The sequence below is a fragment of the Hemicordylus capensis genome, chromosome 8 (assembly GCF_027244095.1).
Source record: "Hemicordylus capensis ecotype Gifberg chromosome 8, rHemCap1.1.pri, whole genome shotgun sequence".
NCBI classification, from domain to species: Eukaryota; Metazoa; Chordata; class Lepidosauria; order Squamata; family Cordylidae; genus Hemicordylus; species Hemicordylus capensis.
The window spans coordinates 6,530,199-6,551,933 of record NC_069664.1 but is presented as its reverse complement, the minus strand read 5'-3'; the positions used below and the strand labels follow the sequence as shown (position 1 = coordinate 6,551,933).

The 21,735-nt window shown below is 44.0% G+C and overlaps 1 protein-coding gene across 3 annotated transcripts; it reads left to right on the top strand.

Annotated features, from left to right (window-relative positions):
* The first annotated feature begins 2,207 nt into the window (after window positions 1-2,207).
* On the top strand, window positions 2,208-20,349 carry CHMP7 (charged multivesicular body protein 7). Of its 3 annotated transcripts, none has more exons than XM_053269906.1 (10): window positions 2,208-2,601; window positions 5,932-6,106; window positions 9,609-9,794; window positions 10,754-10,887; window positions 11,216-11,264; window positions 13,054-13,173; window positions 13,545-13,643; window positions 16,185-16,245; window positions 17,533-17,709; window positions 18,622-20,349. In XM_053269906.1, exons 1-10 carry the CDS (start codon window positions 2,312-2,314, stop codon window positions 18,687-18,689), a joined length of 1,359 nt encoding a protein of 452 aa, XP_053125881.1. In that variant the 5' UTR covers window positions 2,208-2,311; the 3' UTR covers window positions 18,690-20,349. The 3 variants fall into 3 exon arrangements, with proteins under 3 accessions (XP_053125881.1, XP_053125880.1, XP_053125882.1); XM_053269905.1 differs by having other exon boundaries at window positions 2,209-2,601; window positions 17,530-17,709; XM_053269907.1 differs by lacking the exon at window positions 2,208-2,601 and adding an exon at window positions 3,859-4,030 and having other exon boundaries at window positions 17,530-17,709.
* Window positions 20,350-21,735: the final 1,386 nt, after the last annotated feature.

Below are 21,735 nucleotides of genomic sequence, written 5' to 3'. Positions count from 1 at the left end.
ATATATATATATCCCATATATGGTGGATTTCAGAAGTCCAACCTGGATGTAAGCAGTGTGCATCGGTAACTGAGGTGAGATCTACCTTCTTGGCTGACAAACCAATCACAGTTTGTAAAAGATATGATTGCAAGCGATTTTATCTGCAAAGGACACAGTACAGTAGGTCATTAAGGAGTCTGGTTAATCTGCATCTGTCACACCTCTTGGGCTACCTGGAACAGCTTCATATGAACATAGGAAGTTGCCTTACACTCAGTCAAATTGTCCAGGCTGACTAGCAGGGGCTGCAGCTCTCCAAGGTTTCAGGCAGGAGGCTTTCCCAGCCCTTCTGGGAGATGCTGCCAAGGAAGACTGTACCTGCATGCAGATGCTCTGGAATATAGGAACATAGGAAGCTGCCATATACGGAGTCAGACCCTTGGTCCATCTAGCTCAGTATTGTCTTCACAGACTGGCAGCGGCTTCTCCAAGGTTGCAGGCAGGAATCTCTCTCAGCCTTCTCTGGGAGATGCTGCCAGGGAGGGAAATTGGAACCTAGATGCTCTTCCCAGAGCAGCTTCATCCCCTGACGGGAATCTCTTACAGTGCTCACACTTCTAGTCTCCCTTTCGTATGCAACCAGGGTGGACCCTGCTTAACTAAGGGGACAAGTCATGCTTGCTACCACAAGACCAGCTCTCCTCTCTTGTCTACACAGACTGGCAGCAGCTTCTCCAAGGCAGTAGGCAGGAGTTTGCTCTCAGCTCTACCTTGAAGATGCTGCCAGGGAGGGAACTTGGGACCTTCTGGATGCAAACAAGCAGGTGCTCTTTGCAAAGCGGCCCCACCCCCTGAGGGGAATATCTTACAGTGCTCCCACATGTCTCCCATCCAAATGCAAACCAGGGCAGACTCTGCTTAGCAAGGGGGGGCAATTCGTGCTTGTTATCACAAGGACAGCTCCAGCGGTATAGCTATAATTGAGCAGATGGGTTCAAAGACCCTGGGGCTCCCAGTTCCACCCCTCTCTGTTTTCCTCATGATCTCCCTCATTCTGAGGGGTCACTGGGCAAACACGGGCTCCTTCTCCCCTAACTACACCCCTGCTCTCCTGGTGCCTCTATGCACCACTGCATAGATGCAATGGAAGTGAAGAAATACGCCTTCCTCCCTAGCATTACTGCCACAGAAGAGGCGTTAACATGGGCTCTACCCTGTTTTTGATTGGTTCTTTGATAAAGAGACGGCCGCTTTAACCTTTTCAATTTGTATTCATTATCCCACCGTTCCTTCAGGGGAGCTCAGTACACAGTGTTCCCTATAACACGGATTCCCAGAGGTTGTTGACTACAACTCCCAGTATCCACAGCTGCAAAGGCCTTTGGCTGAGGATTATGGGAATTGTAGTCAACATCTGGGAATCCCTGTGAGAGGGAACACTGCTCAGTGGTATACATACAAGGTTCTCCATCAGTGTTCCCAGACCTTGTTGACTACAATTCCCAGAATCCCCAGCTTCAATTCATTCATTCATTCAATTTCTATACCGCCCTTCCAAAAATGGCTCAGGGCGGTTTACAGAGAGAAATAACAAATAAATAAGATGGCTCCCTGTCCCCAAAGGGCTCACATTCTAAAACGAAACATAAGATAGACACCAGCAACAGTCACTGGAAGTACTGTGCAAGGGGTGGCAAGGGGTGGATAGGGCCAGTTACTCTCCCCCTGCTAAATAAAGAGGGTCCACCAGTGTTCTCCACCAGTGTTCTCAGATGTTGACTACAACTCCCAGAATCCCCAGGTTCAATGGCTTTTGCTTGAGGATTATGGAATCCCTGTTAGAGGGAGCCCTGTTCTTTTCCACTCCCCCCTCCTTTTAACCTCACAACCATCCTGTGAGGTAGACCCTTTGGATAGGGCGGTCTAGAAATGCAATCAATCAGTCAATCAGCAAACAAATAAATTAAACTAACAGGCTCAAAGTCACTCAGCGAGCTTCATGGCTTAGAAGGCACTTGAGTGTGGGTCTCTAAAAACCAAGACAAAGCATTGTTCTTGCTACCACAGACACGGCTACTCTCCGACTCAAGAGTGTCCCAAGGCAGGGAGGAGTCCTAAAGACATCCAGAACCAGAAGCCGCGTCCGGGAGTCTGCAGCCGGTAGTCTACCCTTCCTATCTCTATGCTGGGATGCCTGCCCGCCGCTTGCGCTCTGGGCGCATGCTCAATGGAAGCGCATGCGCTTTGGGGCTCCCCGTCACTGAGGAAACGCCTGAGGAGGGAGAGGCGAGGGGAGCTAGGCCGCGGTCGGAGCCGGGGGCTCGCGTAGATGTCTTCTCCGGAGGAGGCGCGCGTGGCGCCGGCCCCCGAGGGGGACCTGCCCCCGGAATGGGAATCGGACGAAGAGCGCATGGCCTTCCTGTTCTCGGCCTTCAAGCAGAGCCGGGAGGTCAACGCCACCGAATGGGACAGCAAGATGGGCTTCTGGAGCGAGCTGGTGCTGAAGCGCGGGCGCCGCCGGAAAGGGGTCCGCACTTGCCTGCGCGAGCTGCAGCAGGCCTTCGAGCGGCGGGGGAGCGTCCCCCTGGGGCTGGGCACCGTGCTCCGGGAGCTGCTCAGGTATTGCGGCGGCGGGCAAGGCCCTCGGGCGGGTTTCCGGGATGCGGGTCCGCACCCCCCCTCCCCCTCCGCCGGCCCTGCGGTCTCTCTGCCGTGCCGGCGTGTTCCTGAGCGCGTGCAGAGTGCTCCTTCCCACGCATTGCGTCCGGCGGTTCGGAGGGGAGCGGTTCTCCTGGAAGCGAGCAGGAATGGCCCCCTTTGCTATGCAGGGCCCACCCTGGTTTGCGTTTGGATGGGAGAAGACGTGTGTGAGCTTTGCAAGATAGGAACGTAGGGAGCTGCCACATACTGAGTCAGACCACGGGTCTATCTAGCTCAGTATTGTCTGCACAGACTGGCAGCCACTTCTCCAAGGTTGCAGGCAGGAATCTTTCGGATGCAGCCGGGGAAGGAACTTGGGACCTATATGCTCATACCAGAGCGGCTCCATCCCCTAAGGGGAAAATCTTCCAGTGCTCACACTTCTAGTCTCCCATTCATATCCAACCAGGGTGGGCCCTGCTTAGCTAAGGGACCAAGTCATTCTTGTTACCACTAGACCAGCTCTAAGATTTTCACCTTAGGGTAGGGCTGCTCAACTTCAGCCCTCCTGCAGATGTTGGCCTACAACTCCCATAATCCATGGCTATGGGCCATTGTGGCTGGGGATGATGCAAGTTGTAGTCCAAAACCAGTTGGGAGGCCGGAGTTGAGCAGGCCTGCCCTTAGGGGATGGAGCTGCTCTGGGAAGATCAGAAGGTCCCAAGTTCCCTCTCTGGCAACATCTCCAAGGTAGGGTGGAGAGAGACTCCTGACTGCCACCTTGGAGAAGCCGCTGCCAGTCTGGGTAGACAGTACTGAGCTAGATGGACCATAAACTCAGTATATGGCAGCTTCCTATGTTCCCTATGAAGGGAGGCAATGTGACAGTTTCTAGCGATATAGATAGGCTCCCTTTAGGTATGTACCTTCATTTTAATATTTCATTTTGGATGTCATTACACTTCAGCTCTTGCCTTCCTTATAGCATGATTAACTATTTTTTACCCCCTAGTACTTTAAAATGTGCACAGTCATTAATTCTACTTGATTCATTTGCATCTTAGTAAAAACAATGTTTCCAGTGACTGGTGTTGCTAGTGGTCAGTTGGGCTTCTTGTATATGCTTTTGAGCTCTTCACATCAATGTTTACAGGCTGGGCACCTTGCATTTCATGGCCTAGCTCCACTGTTTACTTTTTGTTTTAATGCTCATGGGTGTATGTATTTGAATATACAGAACCTGTCAATGGAGGATGATTCCTGTATCAGAGGAAGTGGATCCTGCCTACAGAAGCATATGTGCCTTAAAGATGGTTTAGTCTTTAAGGCCAGGGGCTCTCAAAGTTGGGTCCTCTGATAATGATGGACTACACTTCCCATCATCCCCAGCCATAATGGCTGTTTTAAGGTGCTACAAGTCTCTCTTCCTGTATGTGTTTACATCTTGCCACCAGATAGCGTGTGTGTGTGTGTGTGTGTGAGAGAGAGAGAGAGAGAGAGAGAGATCTGGTAGGAAAATTTGAAAGGGGATACTTAACTCTTGCAATCCTGTATCAGCTCCACCACCCCACAGATGTTCGTGTTGTTGTTGTTGTTTTACAAAAGAGAGACTTCACTCCACTGCCTAATTTTAGCCCATCTCTTAATGACATAACGTGCAGTTTAATGAATCGGTATAAACTACAGAAAATACTACATTTCTCCAAAATACAGATTTCTTCTGTTCCATATGTTAATATAGCCATAGGCACATTCTGATCACAACACTTGTTCCAATAGGACACAACGTGAGTCCATTTTTGTAAAGAATCTTAATATTCCCCCCCTCTAACTTAATAGATGTGCAAGCTTACACAAATACAGGGTGTTCCAAACATCTTTAAAAGCATATCTTTTAAATGAGGATTTTCACAATCTACTTTTAGCTAACTCACTGTTGCTTTTATTAAATTGGTGGAAAGAACTTTATTATGTGATGTTACTCCTTTATTACTCCCAAGGAGTGCACACTTGAATGGAGCTGTAGTTCAGTGGTAAAGCATTTGCTTTGAATGCAGAAGGTCCTATGTTCAATCTGGTATCTCCAGGTAGGGCTGGGAAAGACTCCTGCCTGAAACATTGGAGAAGCTGTGTAGACTGAGCTAGATGGACCAGTGGTCTGACTCTGTATAAGGCAGCTTTCTGTGTTCTTGTGCATTCCGTCCCTTTTATCCTCACCCATTGTGAGGTAAGTTAAGTTGAGACTGATTCAAGGTCATCTAGCAAGTCAGTCCTTGTAGCTAAGGGGAGATCTGAATCTAGGTCTGTGCCATCTGAGTGTGGCCCTCTTAACTATGGCACCACACTGGTTTTCCTCTGTATGGGGAGTTGCGTTTTTTGTTTTGCTCATTGAGACATAAGCTTGAAAATACTTGTGTAAATCAGTTATCTATCTATCTATATAATACACTAAGGTCCTAAGTGGCAAGCCCCGCCCACACAGTGCTTTACCAGTCAGAGGTAACAGAACAGAAGCACCATGGTGATTGGGTAGTGGGGATTCCATATGCAGATAGGGAAGAGGAGGGCGCAAGTGAACTGAGTGAGTGAGTGGTGGGGAGGGGGTGAGTGAAAATGGGGGGCTGACACTGAGCAATAAAACGGGCTGTGGTGGGGAGCAACAAAGTCCTATTGCACAGATGATCTGTGTGGGTTCAGCTAGTTTTTATTATTTAGTTATACCCATTGACCAGGGTGGATTTGATTTAAATCAAACCGATTTAAATCACGATTTAAATCACTAGCAGGGTGGATAAAAATCAATGATTTTTTTTTTAAATAAAAAAAATCAGATTTAAATAAAAAAATCCAATTTTTTTGATTAAAAAAAATAAATCATTGATTTTTATCCACCCTGCTAGTGATTTAAATCAGTTTGATTTAAATCAAATCCACCCTGCCATTGACTGTTCAATACTAACAGGATTGTCTATTGTTAAAGAATGGTAAATGTGAGGATTTCACTCTTTCAGGGAGTGTCAGAATTTGTTGAGGAGGAAAAATGACTTGATCCTGAGTACACATTGCAAGGTTAATCGGTGAGCCAGACTATACAGTTATGCAGAAGTTATACAGAATCATGTACATGTGTACAGACACCTGTGCACATGTACAATGTAATGTCTGAATAGGGCTATAGTTCTACTTGATTCTGCACTGATCAGACCTCACTTGGAATACAGTGTTCAGTATTAGTGTTTTTATATATTTGGATAAATATTCCCCTTGGCTTTGCTGAATTCTATAAGTTGTATCTGTCTTTTCCATTAGACGTGGCAAGTTGCAGAGGGAATCTGACTTCATGACCAGTGTAGACAGCAGCTGGATCTCCTGGGGCGTAGGAGTCTTCATTCTGAAGCCGCTGAAGTGGACCCTCTCCAGCGTATTGGGTGACAGTAAAGTGCCGGAGGAGGAGGAAGTTCTGATTTATGTGGAGCTCCTTCAGGTAGGCTTTCTGATGCTTGAGGCTCTCATACTATGAGGAAACCTGTGAGAGTTAATGGGGGTTTCCCCATGAATGCTGTGGTGAAAATTATTTCCCATTGAGGGTGCAGGAGATGTTTCAAGAGACATGTGGCTGTAGTTTATGTTGAGCGGATCAGAGTGTTAAAAGGGGAGTTAATACCAAAATCTTCCAGATTTCCAGTAACATAGTTATTTATATCTGTCATATAAGCAGTTGATGATTCATCTAATTTCTAGTTGGCAGGGCCAGCTGTGAGTGTGGTGTATTGTAAATCCTCATGCTCTCAAAGGGCTTCTTTGAAATCGTTGTCTTGTGAGTCTGAGGTTTGTTGTCAGACTACTTTGTTTTCTCCAAAAGTGTCAAACACTTCTGAAACAAAAACATTAAGTAGCTAGAACTAGCTGCAGTAATTACACTTGTACATAGCCATGTGCAGCAGTCTTAACAATTTTGTCATCTGTCATAACAGTGCATGCTGCATGAGTTCTTAAAGGTAGATCAGCTGCTTATTCCACAGTAATGGAAGACTGTGGTATGCCTGTGCAGCCCAGCACAGCATCCTTCCAGTGATTGTAGCTGGTGTCTACCACATTGCTTCTCTTTAGGCAGTGAGTCATTTAGGGACAGGGAGTCTTATTCATTTATTTATTTTCTGTGTAAATTGCTTTGTGAGCTTTTGCTGTAAAGCAGTATATAAATGTTTGTCATCGTAGTAGCAATGCCATTGATTCATTGAGACTGTTCAGGAAGTAACTGCTTGACTGCTTTTTAAACCATATAGTCCTATTAAAGATCCTTTTTCTTTGAATGTTTAAATAAAAGCTTTAAATAAATTTGGTATTTTGCAACATAAGCTTTGTGTGCTTCATCCCATACCAGTAATAGAACACTGTGAGTTTCATGTTCATAAGCAGCTCTTGTAACTACAGTCCCTATAATGCAACATTGGCTTTTGTTCATTTGCCTATAAATAGCAATCAGTAGGAAAAGAACATGTTTTCAGGAAATATGGGCCTGCTTGTACTCTATCTTATTGCAGTTTAAACTTTTGTGTGTGGGGTGTGTGTGTGTGTGTGTCTGATCATCTCTTCTAATTGCTGCTAAACTTGAAGCTTGTATTTACATAACAATTGCATCATGCCAAAAAAGAAAATGCTGTTTCCAGGCTGTCATCAAAGTCTCCAGGCTTTGTTGATGCTGTAGTGCTATCAAATGAACAGAATAAGCAGTGTAATCTATTCTCGTATTCCTTTCTTTTTCTTTTAAATCATTTTAAAAATGCAATAATTATGAATGACTTCCATACCAAAACAACACAACTACACAAAGTAAGTTGCAGATCTATACAGCATACATTTCCAAAATATTTACCTGGATCCAGAAATAATATGCTAGGATTTTTTTCCAGGTTAAGTTCCATCTGTGTAAAAAGGGTGCTATTGGGGAACCCTGTATCCAGCATCAGGACTGCATGCACAGTGCTTCTTGTTGGCTCATGGTGTAATCTGCTTGCGGCATGTGGGGCTGATTCAAGTTCACCCTGCCACCCAAGAGTGCGCTTAGGATGTCAGAGCTGACGGTGCCAGACATCTCTTTGATGGGGATTAATGTCCAAACAGGGGAAAAGAAAAATATTTTACTATGTTATGCTGCTGTGTCAGGAAACATAGGAAAAAGCTGCAGTGAAAATAAACTAGATCATGATGGCTGGTTATGAGGCTAGCTGGAGGTTTCCTTCTCTACACTTAGTTGCATCTCCTGTAAATGACCCCTGCAACTTCAACCATGCAAATGCAGCTTCAAGTGATACTGCCGCTAGATGCTTTCAGTGCAGAATCACAAGCCAGCTAATCCATGCTATTTTAACTCCAGCACTAATCCGCAATAAAATATTAGTATAGATAAGTTCTTTTATTATTTATTTATTTATTTATTTATTTATTTATTTTTGCAGATAGGTTTTTGGCTAAATCTCCACTTTACTTTATACATTCAAGTGACTAAACTTTGAAAGCTCCTGCTTTTCCTACCCAGGTAGAATACAGTGGTCCATGGTATGCTGAGGTTGTCATTTCAGTTTTAGATTGTTTTTACTGGGACTTTGCTCATCAGGGCTTTTGTTTAGAAAGTGGAGGAAGAGCTGTAGGACAGCTGACTTCCCTAAATAAATATGTGGAGAAATCTGCAAAGGAGCTCCTTAGGATTCTAACTCCAATCTCACCTAAGGAGTTCCTTAGGTGAGATTGTCTCAAATACCACTTTTAAACTAACAAAACCCTTTAGGACCAGAAATATTTTTCATGTTTCAAACACTGATGAGCAATTTATTTGTTTCCGAAATACCTAGATAATCTTGTATTCCTCAAACATTATTGGAGAAGTGGCTTAAATGCTGGAAAAGGAGAGAAGGGGAAAAAGTTGTATTTTTGTTTTCAATATATATTAAGTTGTTCCAGGATCCTTAAAGATTAATAACTTGGAGAAACCCTTACTCAGAACTAGAATGAAGCTGTAATTAATGGTAAAATTGAAAAGGAGACAGTGCTCTTAGTAAACCAAAGAAAACCACCCACATTTCAGACACATGGTTGACACATGCAGTAAATGTTGCTTACAAACTTTATGATGGATTTTGAATTGGGGTGAATACTATTTATCAGTGTACATGGCTATGTTTATCCTCATATCAGCCCTGCGAAGTAGGTTAGGCTGAGAGAGAAGTGGCTGGCCCAAAGTCACCCAGTGAATTTCATAGCTGATTGGGAATTTGAACTCAGGACATAAGAACAGCCCTGCTGGATCAGGCCCAAGGCCTTTCTAGTCCAGCATCCTCTTTCATACAGTGGTCCACCAGATGTCTCTGGGGAGCCCACAGGCAAGAGGTCAGGGCATGCCCTCTCTCCTGCTGTTGCTCCCCTGCAACTGGTATTGAGAGACTTGGCACTACACCACACTGACTCTCATTTGTAACAGTGTCTTGCCCTGCCTGAGCCATGTCAGGATTTTAATGTAATGTACAGGTGAAACTCGAAAAATTAGAATATTGTGCAAAAGTTCATTAATTTCAGTAATGCAAATTAAAAGGTGAAACTGATATATGAGATAGACGCATTACATGCAAAGCGAGATAAGTCAAGCCTTAATTTGTTATAATTGTGATGATATGGTATTGTATTGTGCCACCTTAAGTGGAGCAGCAGGGAAATGCTTGACTAACAAGCAGAAGGTTGCCAGTTCAAATCCCTGCTGGTACTATATCAGGCAGCAGCGATATAGGAAGATGCTGAAAGGTATCATCTCATACTGTGTGGGAGGAGGCAATGGCAAACCCCTCTGTATTCTACCAATGAAGAACACAGGGCTTTGTGGGTGCCAGGGTGCCTTTGATGGCACACTTTACCTTAGTATTGTATTGGCTTGTGCTTTGTGTCAACTGTTGAGGCAGAAAATGGATTTCAGAACAGGTATTTCTTTTCTTTAGGAGAAGGCCGAAGAAGTGTATCACCTGTACCAGAATTCCACCCTTTCCTCACACCCTGTTGTTGGCCTCTCTGAGCTGCGCGCCCTGTGCAGCAGCATCTGTCCCGATGAAAGGACGTTTTGTCTGGTGCTGCTCCAGTTGCAGAAGGAAAAGAGGATCACAGTCCTAGAGCAGAATGGAGATAAGGTACAGAGAAAAGAGAAAAGATGCTTGCTTCTGGGAGTAGTAGGCTTGAGTCTGACCAAATAAAGCTGGCCTTCCATTATTGAAGTACCCCTTCAATAAATGGCTCTTCCTTCTAACATAAACATTCCAGTGGTAGTGAAGATCTAGAGCAGGGCTGTGCAATTCTGGCCCTCCAGATGTTGGTGAATTAGGGCTCTCATCATCCCCAGCCACAGTGGCAAATAGTCAGGGATGATGAGAGTTGCAGTCCATCCACTGCTGGAGGGCCGAAGTTGTGCAGCCCTGATATAGGACATTTAAGTGAAAATCTCAAACAATGAATGAAATCTCAAATGAGATCAGATGAAATGAATGAATGAAATCTCAAACAATGCATCTCAGACATTGACTGAAACAATGAAGTCAAAGTGAAAATAAGGACACTTCAGCAATGTTGCTGAATGGCACTTCAGTTTATCACCCACCCTTCATGTGGGAATGTGAATGGATTTGGCTATGGTGTGAATACTGTAGTTCTTGAAAAAGTCCAGCATGCCAGTCTGGAATGAACAAATGCAGTAAAGATCTTGCCTTTGCTTTTAGTCTGAAATGTGTGCCTCAGGCAGTGCACTTCTTCTTTCGGAGATAAGGCATTGTTCTGAAATTGTGTGTTCCCTCTGTGCTGTGCAAACAAGATAACTGGGTAGGGGTGGGGAAGAGAAAGAGAAGCACCACTATGCTGTTGAAAACAAACTCTCCAAATGGAATCATATTGTGATCTTTCAGTGAACGATAAGAGTAAACGGGTATTTATCTTTTGTGACATCCTGTTGTATTTAGGTTTTTGTCACTTGAATCCGGACATGTTGTCTGGGATAGCAAAGAGATAAAGGTTTTATCAACAGTAAGTTGTACAAGAAATTGTAATATTACTCATGAGTCTTGTGGTTTTCCATCAGGTAACAAACCTTCTCTTTCAGATAATGAAATTTGCCCGCGGTCTTCATGCCAAAGTATCCCCCATGAACGATGTGGACATTGGGGTGTATCAGTTGATGCAGAGTGAACAGCTGCTGTCACAGAAGGTGGAATCCCTTGCCCAAGAAGCAGAGAGGTAATATGGGGTGTGTGTCATTCATCTTTGTGGCTATTCTGTCACTTGTAAAGCACTGCTGAGCTGCACTGTGTATCGGAGGTAAGGAACCATTCTGCTTTGCTGGAATTCAGGAACAAAATCTGGTAAAGCATGTTCTCCTTGTAACTTGCAGTGCATCTTCAGAGAATGTTTCTCTTGATCACTGTGTACAAATGACATCAGAGAAGTAGATAGGTTACTATCTCAGTGGTGGTAGTGAGATAGTTTAAAGGTATGAAGAAACTGACTGGGAGTCTAACACACTTTCAATCTAAGACACTGAGCTGCTCACATCTTGTTTTTATAGGTGTAAAGAGGAGGCCCGGAGTGCATGCAAAGCTGGGAAGAAGCAGCTGGTAGGTCCTGTCCTTCCTTGGTTAGGAAGCTGCCTTATACTGAGTCAGACCATTGGTTCATCTTAGCTCAGTGTCCTGCCTGACAGCAGCTCTCCAAGGTTACAGGCACGAGTCTCTCTCAGCCCTACCTGGAGATGCCAGGGCATGCACCTGGAACCTTCTGCATGCAGATGCATCTCACTGAGCTATGGACAAGGGTCATTTTCCCTAAGGAGAATATGTTACAGCACTCATATGTCATCTGTCATCCAAATGCAAACCATGGTAGACCCGGCTTAGCAAATTCATGCTTGCTACCATAGGATCAGCTTTCCTCCTATGATGATTTTGAAAGCTTGCAAGTCTGTTGTTGAGACAGAGAGACATGGCACAATTGTGGCACACTTGTGCAAAGAGCTCTCCGAATGGCTTTTCACACACAGGTTGTTACACCACATGTAGCAGGGTATTGCTTCTGTTGTAAGAATGTTACATTAATTGATTAAGTTCTATACCGCTTTTCACAAGACTCATCCCAAGACAGTTTACAGAAGTTAAAATACAATAAAATCCCATAAAAATCACATTAAAATATTAAAATCAACTAAAACAAATGGTGTTTTAAAGTGGTGCCCACTAAAATATCTATTTTAGGGATTGAAAGGAACCCGCAAAGAAGGAAAATTGTGGAAGCATTATTTATAGAGAAATTGAGACCTGACATTAATGCTTGGGAGATGCTGGCTGATGCCATGAAGTTTATTAGCCTCTGAGAAGGATCAGGTGTTCCCCCCTTCTCTCTCTCTCTCTCCACCCTTGCTCATTATCTCTCGGCCAATCAGGGAGTTATCACATCTAAGGAATTTAACAGCTGGGGAACTGAAGTTTTCATCTGTGCTCATTTGTTTTACTTAAACCGAGGATGGTGTGTCACACCAAAATCTCTTATGTTTTTATGCTTACCAATTTTAGTTTTTCTTTGTGTGCACAATAAAAAACGGTATTTTTGTTGAGAGTTTCAACTAAAACAATAAAATTGATAAAAACACCTCTCAGCACAACATCCTCTTCCCCCAGTAATACAACTATAACTTTTTGTGGTTATGCACTAATGGCATCTTTCTTGTGATGTGAAATGGTGGTCATCGCTATTTCAAGCGTGCCCACTCCAGAGTTGTGGTGTGTTTTTGGAGGCTGAATGCTTCCCTACCACTCCTGTGTCAGGAAGCATTAAAAATAAACGTGAAACACAGCAAGGCAGATCAGATGATATACCTGTACTGTACTTGTGTGTCTCCACTGACTCCCTTATCCTAAAGCTTTCTTGTCCTCTGCAGCAATGCCTGGCCATTTTAGAAACTCTCTTCTTTAACTTCTTAAAGGTTGTGCACTCCTAGGAACGTGGGAAGCTGCCTAATACCAAATCAGACTATTGGTTCATCTAGCTCAGTCTTGTCTACTCTGGCAGTGTTTCTCCAAGGTTTCAGGCAGGGGTCTTTCCCAGCCCTACCTGGAGATGCCCAGGATTGAACCTGGGACTTTCTACATGCAAAGCAGATGCTCTTCCACTGAGCTATATCCCCATCTGCATGCACATCTACCTTGCAGAGTTAAAAATAGCGATTTCTCCCTCTCCAGCAGCTATCATACAAGGCAGCCCTACTGTTGGATCTGAGGCATGCATTCACTGATGCTCTGAGACTAGTTATCTTGGGTGAAATGCTCTCCTATGCTGAGGTTATTGTTAGTCATTTCTGGCTCTTCTTAGGGTGTTTTTTTAAAATAAAAAACTGTGTGTTTATGTTTTTAGGCACTGAGGTGTTTGAAATCCAAGCAAAGAACAGAAAGACGCATTACAGAACTTCACTCCAAGCTGGATGTGGTGCAAGGCATTCTAGATCGGATATACGCCTCTCAGACAGATCAGATGGTATTCCTGTACTTCTGTGTCCACTGTCCCCTTCTCCTAAAGCTTTTTTCTGTGTTTAATCCAGCTCTCCAGGCTTTCTGCTTGAAGATCTGGCTTGCATTGGAAATAGCGCTTCCTTTTCATTGCAGGGTTGCACGACTTGTGAGGAGTTCACATTCCTCTTGGCCCTAGCAGCTAAAATATCTCTTCCTTTCTACTCTAACCCTGACACAGAACATGTTTTGGCCTTAGGACTTCCACCTAGTGTGTCTGTATGCTGTGCCTGGACAAGGAATTGCTGGGCCAGGGACAAGAGAAGAAGTGCTAAAACTGCAAGAGTCCAGTAGATAGGTTTTTAAACAAAACACCCCACTCTCTTGTTTTCCAATAAGGTATTTAATGCCTACCAGGCTGGAGTGGGAGCTCTGAAGCTATCCATGAAAGATGTCACTGTGGAGAAGGCAGAGAACCTGGTGGATCAAATTCAAGAGGTAATTTATGGGGAGCAAAAGAAAAGTCCGTGTATGAGGCACGTGTGCCAGATGTTTAGGTCTAAAACCATCTGGATCTGGGTAGGCAACGTTTGGCATTCCAGCTGTTGAATTACAACTTCCATTACCCCCAATCACAATTTATTTTGCCTGGGGATGTTGGGAGTTGTAGTCCAACAACTGCTAGAGTGCCAAGGTTGCCTACTCCTGATCTGGAATTAAATATGGGTTAGTCTGCAGTTGATCTGATGATGGTGCATGTTGTCCATAGCTTTCTGTGCCGTGGCTTCCATATTGTCTGACTCTGCTTGTGCTCTTAGCAGGTCCTGAAAGGAGGCTGGTGTGGGAGAGCCAGAGTGGTTGTGTTGCTGCTAGAGTGCGGGGCTAGGGTTGGCGCGATGCAGTTTCAAATCTGCTCAGCCACAAAGCTCACTGAATGAGATGAGGCCAGGCTGAGAAATAGTGACTAACCTAACCCTCAGCCTTGTTCTGAGGATAAAATGTGGGGTACCTATTCCCACACCTGCTTACCTTGAAGCTAGGGAGAATTACTCACTTTTATTCACTAGATAGATAGATATCTTTATTTCGGTCATTGACCGGCGTTAATAAACAGACAGCAACTGCAAACAATAGTCAGATGGTGAGTTCTTTGAGAATTTTACAAACTACTTAACAGAACTTGGCCAATTCCAAGAAACTGAGTCTTTAAATTTTAACAACAAATATTCTTAATAAAACTCATCGGTGTGGCCAAGAAATTCCATTTAAAAGAAGAAATAGAATTGATTCAGATATCCTTGTAAAGTGTACAATAGAGTGATGCAGTTGTTTCTATATCTCCTGAACCACAAGGACATGAGTGGGCTGAGTATGGTAATTTCTTAAACTTCCCCTCTCAAACTGCAGTGGGAAGTGCATTTAGCCAAGCAAGAGTCATGGCTCTTCTAAATTTAGCTGTTGAGAGAATTATTCAGCATACTAGGAGAATCCCTTCCCCTCTCGTGGCCAACTCTGCTAGTCGGGGAAGCAGACCACTATTTGCCCCGTAGAGTGAAACCAGAATTATTAGCACCTAGTCTGCAATAATTACAGCTTGGGTTCAGACAGCGCAGTATCTTCTTAGGGTACCCCCAGAGGGGCAAACAAAATTGGGAACAAGGATTATTTGAAAAGAGAGAAACAGTTAATTTGGTACAGGCACAATGCAAAGACTGGGTATTTGGCAATAATAAGAGTGAAAGGCAGCCCAGGCGGGGAAGAGAGACAGGGAGGGAAGAGGCTTGAAGACCCTCACGGCTCACTTCAAGAGTCAAAAGTGGAACATTGAAGAGGAAGATGATAGCAAGTGAATGCCTTGCCTACTGTCTGGTGTCTTGAGTGCAATGCTGAGAGGGTAGCTCTCGTCAGGAAGTCTATATCCTCCGCTGTTGGAGAAGAAGGGGGTCTCCACCATGGTTTCGCGGCAGGGGGTAGTGAGGAAGCTGTAAGGCTGAGCAAGGAAGGCACTATTCTCTGCAGGTCTCAGCACCACTTCACTGTGTGGGGGTCAGGGGGCTTGGAACGCTGCACGCCAGTGGCCAATCAAAGGGAGTCCTTGGGGAACCAGGGCAGTTGGTTGCAAGGCATTGCCCACAAGCAGTCAGGCCTAGAGTGGCCCTCTCTGAGGCTCCACTCAGCATTACAGTTTTCTCCGCAAAGGGATGTCCAAGTGTTAGGTGTCCCACAAGCAAACCTCCACATGAGGAGGCACGCAGGGGTAGTGAGGGTTCAGGAGGCTTGTGGGAGCAGGGTGTGGGGAGGACACATCCTCTGTCCTCTAGTGAGCCTTGGAGCAGGGCAGCGGGTTGAGTGCAAGCATGAGCACTTGGCTGGGCAGAGCTTCAGTGCAGTCTAAGGCAGATCTTGCCACCCCCATCCCATGTCAGGAATATATTGTGCTGACCAGCAGAGATTATTTTACAGTTTTCCTTTGGAGGTTTCTTAGTGGGGGTTGCAAAGGTGGTGGAGGGAGGGACACTGTTTGAAGTTGATGTTTGATTGAATGAGGCTTTTGTTGGAGTTATAATGAGGGGAAATGCATGGGTGAGGTTGCTATTCAGATGGAGATCCATATTCAGAGGGATCTGCTATTCAGATGGAGATGCTCTATTCAGATGGAGCACCTGATTTGTGCTCAGATGGAGCACAAAAAGGATCTAGTTTGCGGAAAACTAGTTCGCCTGAGTTGTTTTGATAGAATTTGTGGATGTGGTTAGGAAGTCAGCTGGGTTATTCCTTTGTCCAGGACTCTGTTGTTTCAAAATGGAAATGTAGCTTTGTTGAGGACTTCCAAAGTTCTTTGCACAAAGAACTGCTTGCAAGACTTCTGCTTTTCCTAAAATGGAGGTTTTCCTTCAGGCTTGTGTTTTGGCAAGTTTGGTTTTTGGTTAATGCTCACATTCCAAATTGGAGTGAAGGCTGTCTGGTCACACACCTTGAACTCCTTGCAGGAAGGTCAAGATAAAAATTAACAAATGTCTACTTCTGCTTCTTCTCCAGCTTTGTGACACCCAAGATGAAGTCACCCAAACATTGGCAGGAGTGGGAATCAATGGCTCAGGTAAGTCCAAACACGTTGCACCCCAAAGCTTTCTCGGCTGGCTTTATTTCTTACAGCTCCATATCCCGGCACTAGAAACCACTCTCCTTAGATTGCAACACTTTTTGTTTGGCTACTGGAATGCATCTCTTCTCTTCATTCCTTCAAGGGCGGAGTAGTTGCCTGAAAAAGACATGCATGAGTCCCATTCCCAATTGTGGTATGGTTGTCATAGGCCACTGATATAATGGCTGCATTCTGTATTTATAGATCTCTGTAAATCACACAAATGAGGGCTGCCAGGATTGTATTGCCTAAAGAGTTAAAACACTTGCTCTATATGTTGACCATCTATATTCCACTTAGATATTTTTACATCTTCCAGAAAACACTAGCAACTTGGTCTTCTCATAATTTCTCACCAGGTTTTCACATACACAGTACTTTGAAAATGGCACCATCCGTCTGCACAAACCAATCGCAACAATACTGTAATATACAAATTAAACAACTGGGCTGCTCACATGTACTCCTGCTATACGCCTCTTGTCACGGGTCCTGAATTAGATAGATCCCCTCAGTGATGTTTTGGTATAGAGGCATTTTGTCAGAAAATCAGTCTTATCCATTGGATGCTCCCAATTTTCCCATAGACTCCCTTGATACAGAATCAAGTGTTGACAAGGTCCACAAAGTAGTTTCCCTTTTAAGTGCTTTGAGTACTTTTTTGCCAGGTGTTACAAAATGATCCCATGATCTAAAGTTGAGCATCCTTAAAAACTCACTTGCTCAGCACTTACATTTCTTTCCTCAATCCAACCCATTAATTTAATTTTCAGATGCATAGCATACCTCTTTCCTATGATGGATTAAGGGAGAGATTTCGCTGGTTCTGTCTTAAGGCCCTTCTTATAGATGAGTACAGATGTCTGTGTCCAACGTCTTGGACACAGAATCTGCCTTTGAAGACACAGAAGCATCCAAGCTTCTGAATGGAAGAATAAAGTTGCCAGTGGTGTTGCTTTGCTGTTCGTTTTTCAACAACTTGGGTGGCATACAATCGGAACCTAAGACCTTTTTGTTTTCAGTTCCTTACATCAGGCTAACTGCTTCTAATTCAATTACTAGTTCCCAAAATGGCAAGTTCTCCGTTTCCTGCTCTAGTGTTGCCCAGATTTATTCTTGGTTATAACATTAAAAATAAACTTGGAAGTTAGCGCCATTGAACTTGGTGGGACTTTTGAGAAAACATGCATAGGATTGAGTCACCTGCCTGACAGAAACTTGCTTGTTCTTTAATCTCAGAAGCAGACACTGAAGAATTGGAAAAGGAACTAGACAATCTTCTTCTAGATTCCTCGAAAGATCTTCCCGACCTGCCTTCCGTTCCGCAGAAACCATTGTTTCCTACATCTCTTGTGCTTCCTAGCATTTCTGATGCAGAGCTTGAAGCGGAGTTGGAGAAGCTCACCCTTTCAGATGGAGGTATGCTTCTCTTATCGTGCATAACAGGTCTAATGTTGCTTCTCTTGTGTCCAAAGGGCTCTCATCAGTGGGGCTGCTTAAGGTCATCTCCTTTGATACTCTTCCTTCCCTCCCAGATGTATCCTGTGTTTTTCTCATGGGTTGGTAGTATCATTACCTGGGCCTCTTAATTGGGTGGTTCTGATGCTGGTTCAGGATAAACTTTCTAAAGGGAGCTGTCTTGCTCCTGATGATTGAAAGCAGCGTATTCAGCTCCACATCCTCTCCATCCAACTGCCTTACAATGTCACTCCAGCTCCTCCAGCCTCTGGTAATGTGAGGATTGTTCCACTGTCTTTCTCCCTGATTATACTTTTTACGATTTCAAACTGTGCTTGGATGTAGAAATGTTTAATGAGCTTGTCTCTTCAGCAGTAGGAGTGGTTGTGGTGGAAAGAATTGGAGCAAGCTTTGACTGAGCATGTTGGTCCCAGAGTGTACAGTCGCTCCCCCAATTAATACACAACTGCTGTAGTGCAAATGTGATCCACTCTTAACATGTTCTCATATATGTTGATCAGGTCTTTGAAAATGACTCTGAGCGTGACTATTGGTATCCCTTGAATGCTGGGAGAAGTTTCAGTCATTAAGAATCCACTGCAAACCTATTAAGCAACAGTTATGCATATTATTTCTTCATCTAAATCCCAAACCACCAGTGTATGAAGTGACATAATAATAGAAGTACAGAAGCAGAACGGGGGTCCTTGCCCCCTGGAGATTACAATCTGTTTTTAACTGTTCATGTTATTTTTTTATAGTTTATAACCCATTGTAAACCGCCCCGAGATGCTGGTATAAACATATTTAAGCTTGCTCCTGGTATGATCACAAGTCTGCTAACTTCTCTTTGTGCTTTTGCTTCACTTGCAGGATTGGCACAAAAGACTGACTCAAACGCCTCTGAACCTAAAAGAGCTCGTATGGAATTGCATCTCTAGTGGCTCAATGCTGCCCTCCTGCTGTGAAGATGTCTTAACTTTGGTGATCATAACTCCAAGAGTAACTTGTGGAATGTGGGCTGATGCCCCCTCCTTGCTAGACAGCACTTTTGTAAGAGACAGGATGTACCGCCACGACAATCCATCCTCTTTCAAGCAGACCCCAGCTGCTGTTGCCATTGTCTTTTTCAGTGCCAAACTCCAGTGTCTATGGTTGACGTGTCCACCTGTGTTGCCAGCCATGGTTGCCCTTCTCTGGCAAGTTCACGCTCCTGATGGATTTTTAACTTGCCACCCTGCACCCCGAGGGCCCTCCTGCCACTTAAGAAAACACAAGCTAGTTGTGACAGCCATTGGTGAGAACTAGAAAGGCAGCCAGATTGATAGTCCCTGGCTGTTTTGTGTGGTTGTGCGAAATATTTGGTGCAACTAACACCAGACACTGACTCTTGACAGCCAGCTATTGGCAACAAGCTTACACACGTGTTGATGGTCTTTCTGTTCTTCCTTCTCTGTGTTTGCACGGTTGTGGACAACTTAGATGTACGATGGTTTTATTGTAGGAGACGTTTTGTTGCTGTTCCCACGGGGTTGGAGTGGGTGGCATCTGTCAACACAAAATACGATTTATCCCCTTTTCTCCAAAACTAGTATAGCCTTAAGGGAACCCGCAAAGGTTCTCAAAATGAAGGTGTTTAGGTTTTGTTGCTGCTAGAACATGATAAAGTTTTTGATTAAAAAGTGCTTGTTGGCTTACCTGCAGGCTGAGCAAGTAATATATTCTGCTTTGGTGCACACCTTTCTTTAGTAGTCCCCGGGGATTCAGGGGAGCTTTTGAATCAGAAGCTTGTAGACTGTGGATGTGTATCCTCTGAGAGGTTCTTGAGTCACATACGTTGGAAGGCCTTTAAAAATGGTTTGGACTGAAATCTCTGTGCCTGTGGCAACTTCCTTGGAGTATCGCTGTTTCCTATCACCACAGGAGGCAAATTCATTTAGATAGTAGAAAAGCAAGTGGATAACATGTAGGCTAATGCATTGGAGGGGTAAAAGTACAATTATTCCTCCCCTTTGCAAGCCCCCTTTTCACAAAATTGTGTGTGTACAGCAAAGAATGCAGGCTTGCCCTGTTATGGTTGCTTTCTGTGTAGTAAGAGTGGTTGCTTGAGGCGTAGTGCGTACTAGTGCATACTCTGTATACTTCATGGAGAGCTGTGCAGTGCACCTAGATTGGGAACATGATATAGTGAGGTGGTGTGGTAAGTAGTTAACTTTTCAGTCAATTCTGAGGCACATACTATTTCCATAAGGCCGTTATGCCTATCAATTAGTCTACTGAACTTTGATTCAAGCAAACTTAGGAGGGGAGCTTGAACTGTTTTACAAAGGAAGATCTGAGTCTAAATTTGGGAGAGGGAAACCACCTAACTTTGTACTGAATTTTGATTTTGCTGCTTCCCCACAATACTTCTAGTGTTCTCTCACTTTCTGGAAGACAGACACATCACACAGCCTTGTGTTTAACACAGACAACAAACAGAATTGTGTTACATTAATTTAAAGGCATTGTACTTTTTTCATTTAGTAAGCAGATGGGAGAGGAAAAATAATTACTGTTTTTTTTAAAAAAAACCAATGATGTAATAAAGGGGAAAAATGACTTTGGGCTACTAGTTCATTCTTTCATTGGTAGAGACAATGTTCTAGAGTAAAACTCTCCTAGAGAGTTTTACTTCTCTGAAATAAAGTCTTCCTGTTGGACAGTCCTGGACAAAGCAGACTGCTGAATAATCAGTAAACTACATCCAAAGTCTGCCTTATACTTGTAAGAATACCCTTTCCTCTGCCATCTCTAACTTGCCTTGCTGCTTCTGTTTTTCTGGGTCAGGCACACAGCATTGCCAAATGCTCCATTTAATTCCTCATTTTGGCAGCAGAGGGCCTTGTTTCATGATATTTTCCAAGTTAATTTGTAGAAAGAGCCTAACATTTCTTTTGGCTTTCCCTCTTGTATCCAGCCACTATATTTTTCATAGGGCATGTTTTTACTTTCCCCCAGTAGTTAGGTACAAATACTAACTTCGCATATTTTTGTTTTCTCCTTAGGAGTCATTTAACAGTATCTCCATATGGATGTAGCTAAAAGGAATAATTAATTCACTTTGCTGATTCAGCAAATCATGTTGCTGAACTACAGTTCCCAGCAGGGATGTAGCTAGGGGACAGGGGGCCCATGTTCGCCCCTCTCCCTGGCGGCCCCACGGAGTGAGGGGGATAATGGAGAAATAGGGAGAGGTGGAGCTGGGGGCCCGGGTTCTCTGAACTTATCCGCTCAATTATAGTGACATCCCTGGCTCCCATCACCCCCAGCGGTAATACGAATATGACTAATTATATACCACTTTTCAACAAGAGTTCCCAAAGCGGTTTACATAGATATAAATAAATAAAATGGCTCCCTGTCCCCAAAGGGCTCAGCCTCGGAATTTAAAAAAAGAAGCATAAGATAGATGCCAGCAATAGCCCCTGGAGAGATGCTGTGCTGGGGATGGATAGGGCCAGTTGCTCTCCCCTTGCTAAATAAAGAGCATCTTTTGCCATTTTAAAAAGGTGCCTCTTTGCTCAGTTAGCAGGGGACTAACTGAGCAAATAAATGGTGGCTGGGAGTGATGGGGGTTGTAGTTCAGCAACCACAATTGGCAAACTAGCCAGTACTATTGTGGGGAAGTGCCATCAGTTTTGAACTGTGATGCTGACTCCTAAAAGGAAGTCTGACTATCCCACATTAGGAATATTCTGTGTCCAGGCAATCCAAATTATGTACTAAAAAAAATAAAAACCTGACCTGATAAAACAAATGTGCATAATTCTTGCTTTGCTAGTGATGGGAGGGACAAGGACGTTGAAGCCTCAGCCACTGGAAAACGTATTCAACCAGCACTCTGGCTTCTAATACTGCTGCAGAGATTGCCCATATGTTAAAACATACAATAACAACCTTAAGGGCTAGAAACTTGCTTCCCTCACTTTTAAAAAAACAAACCAA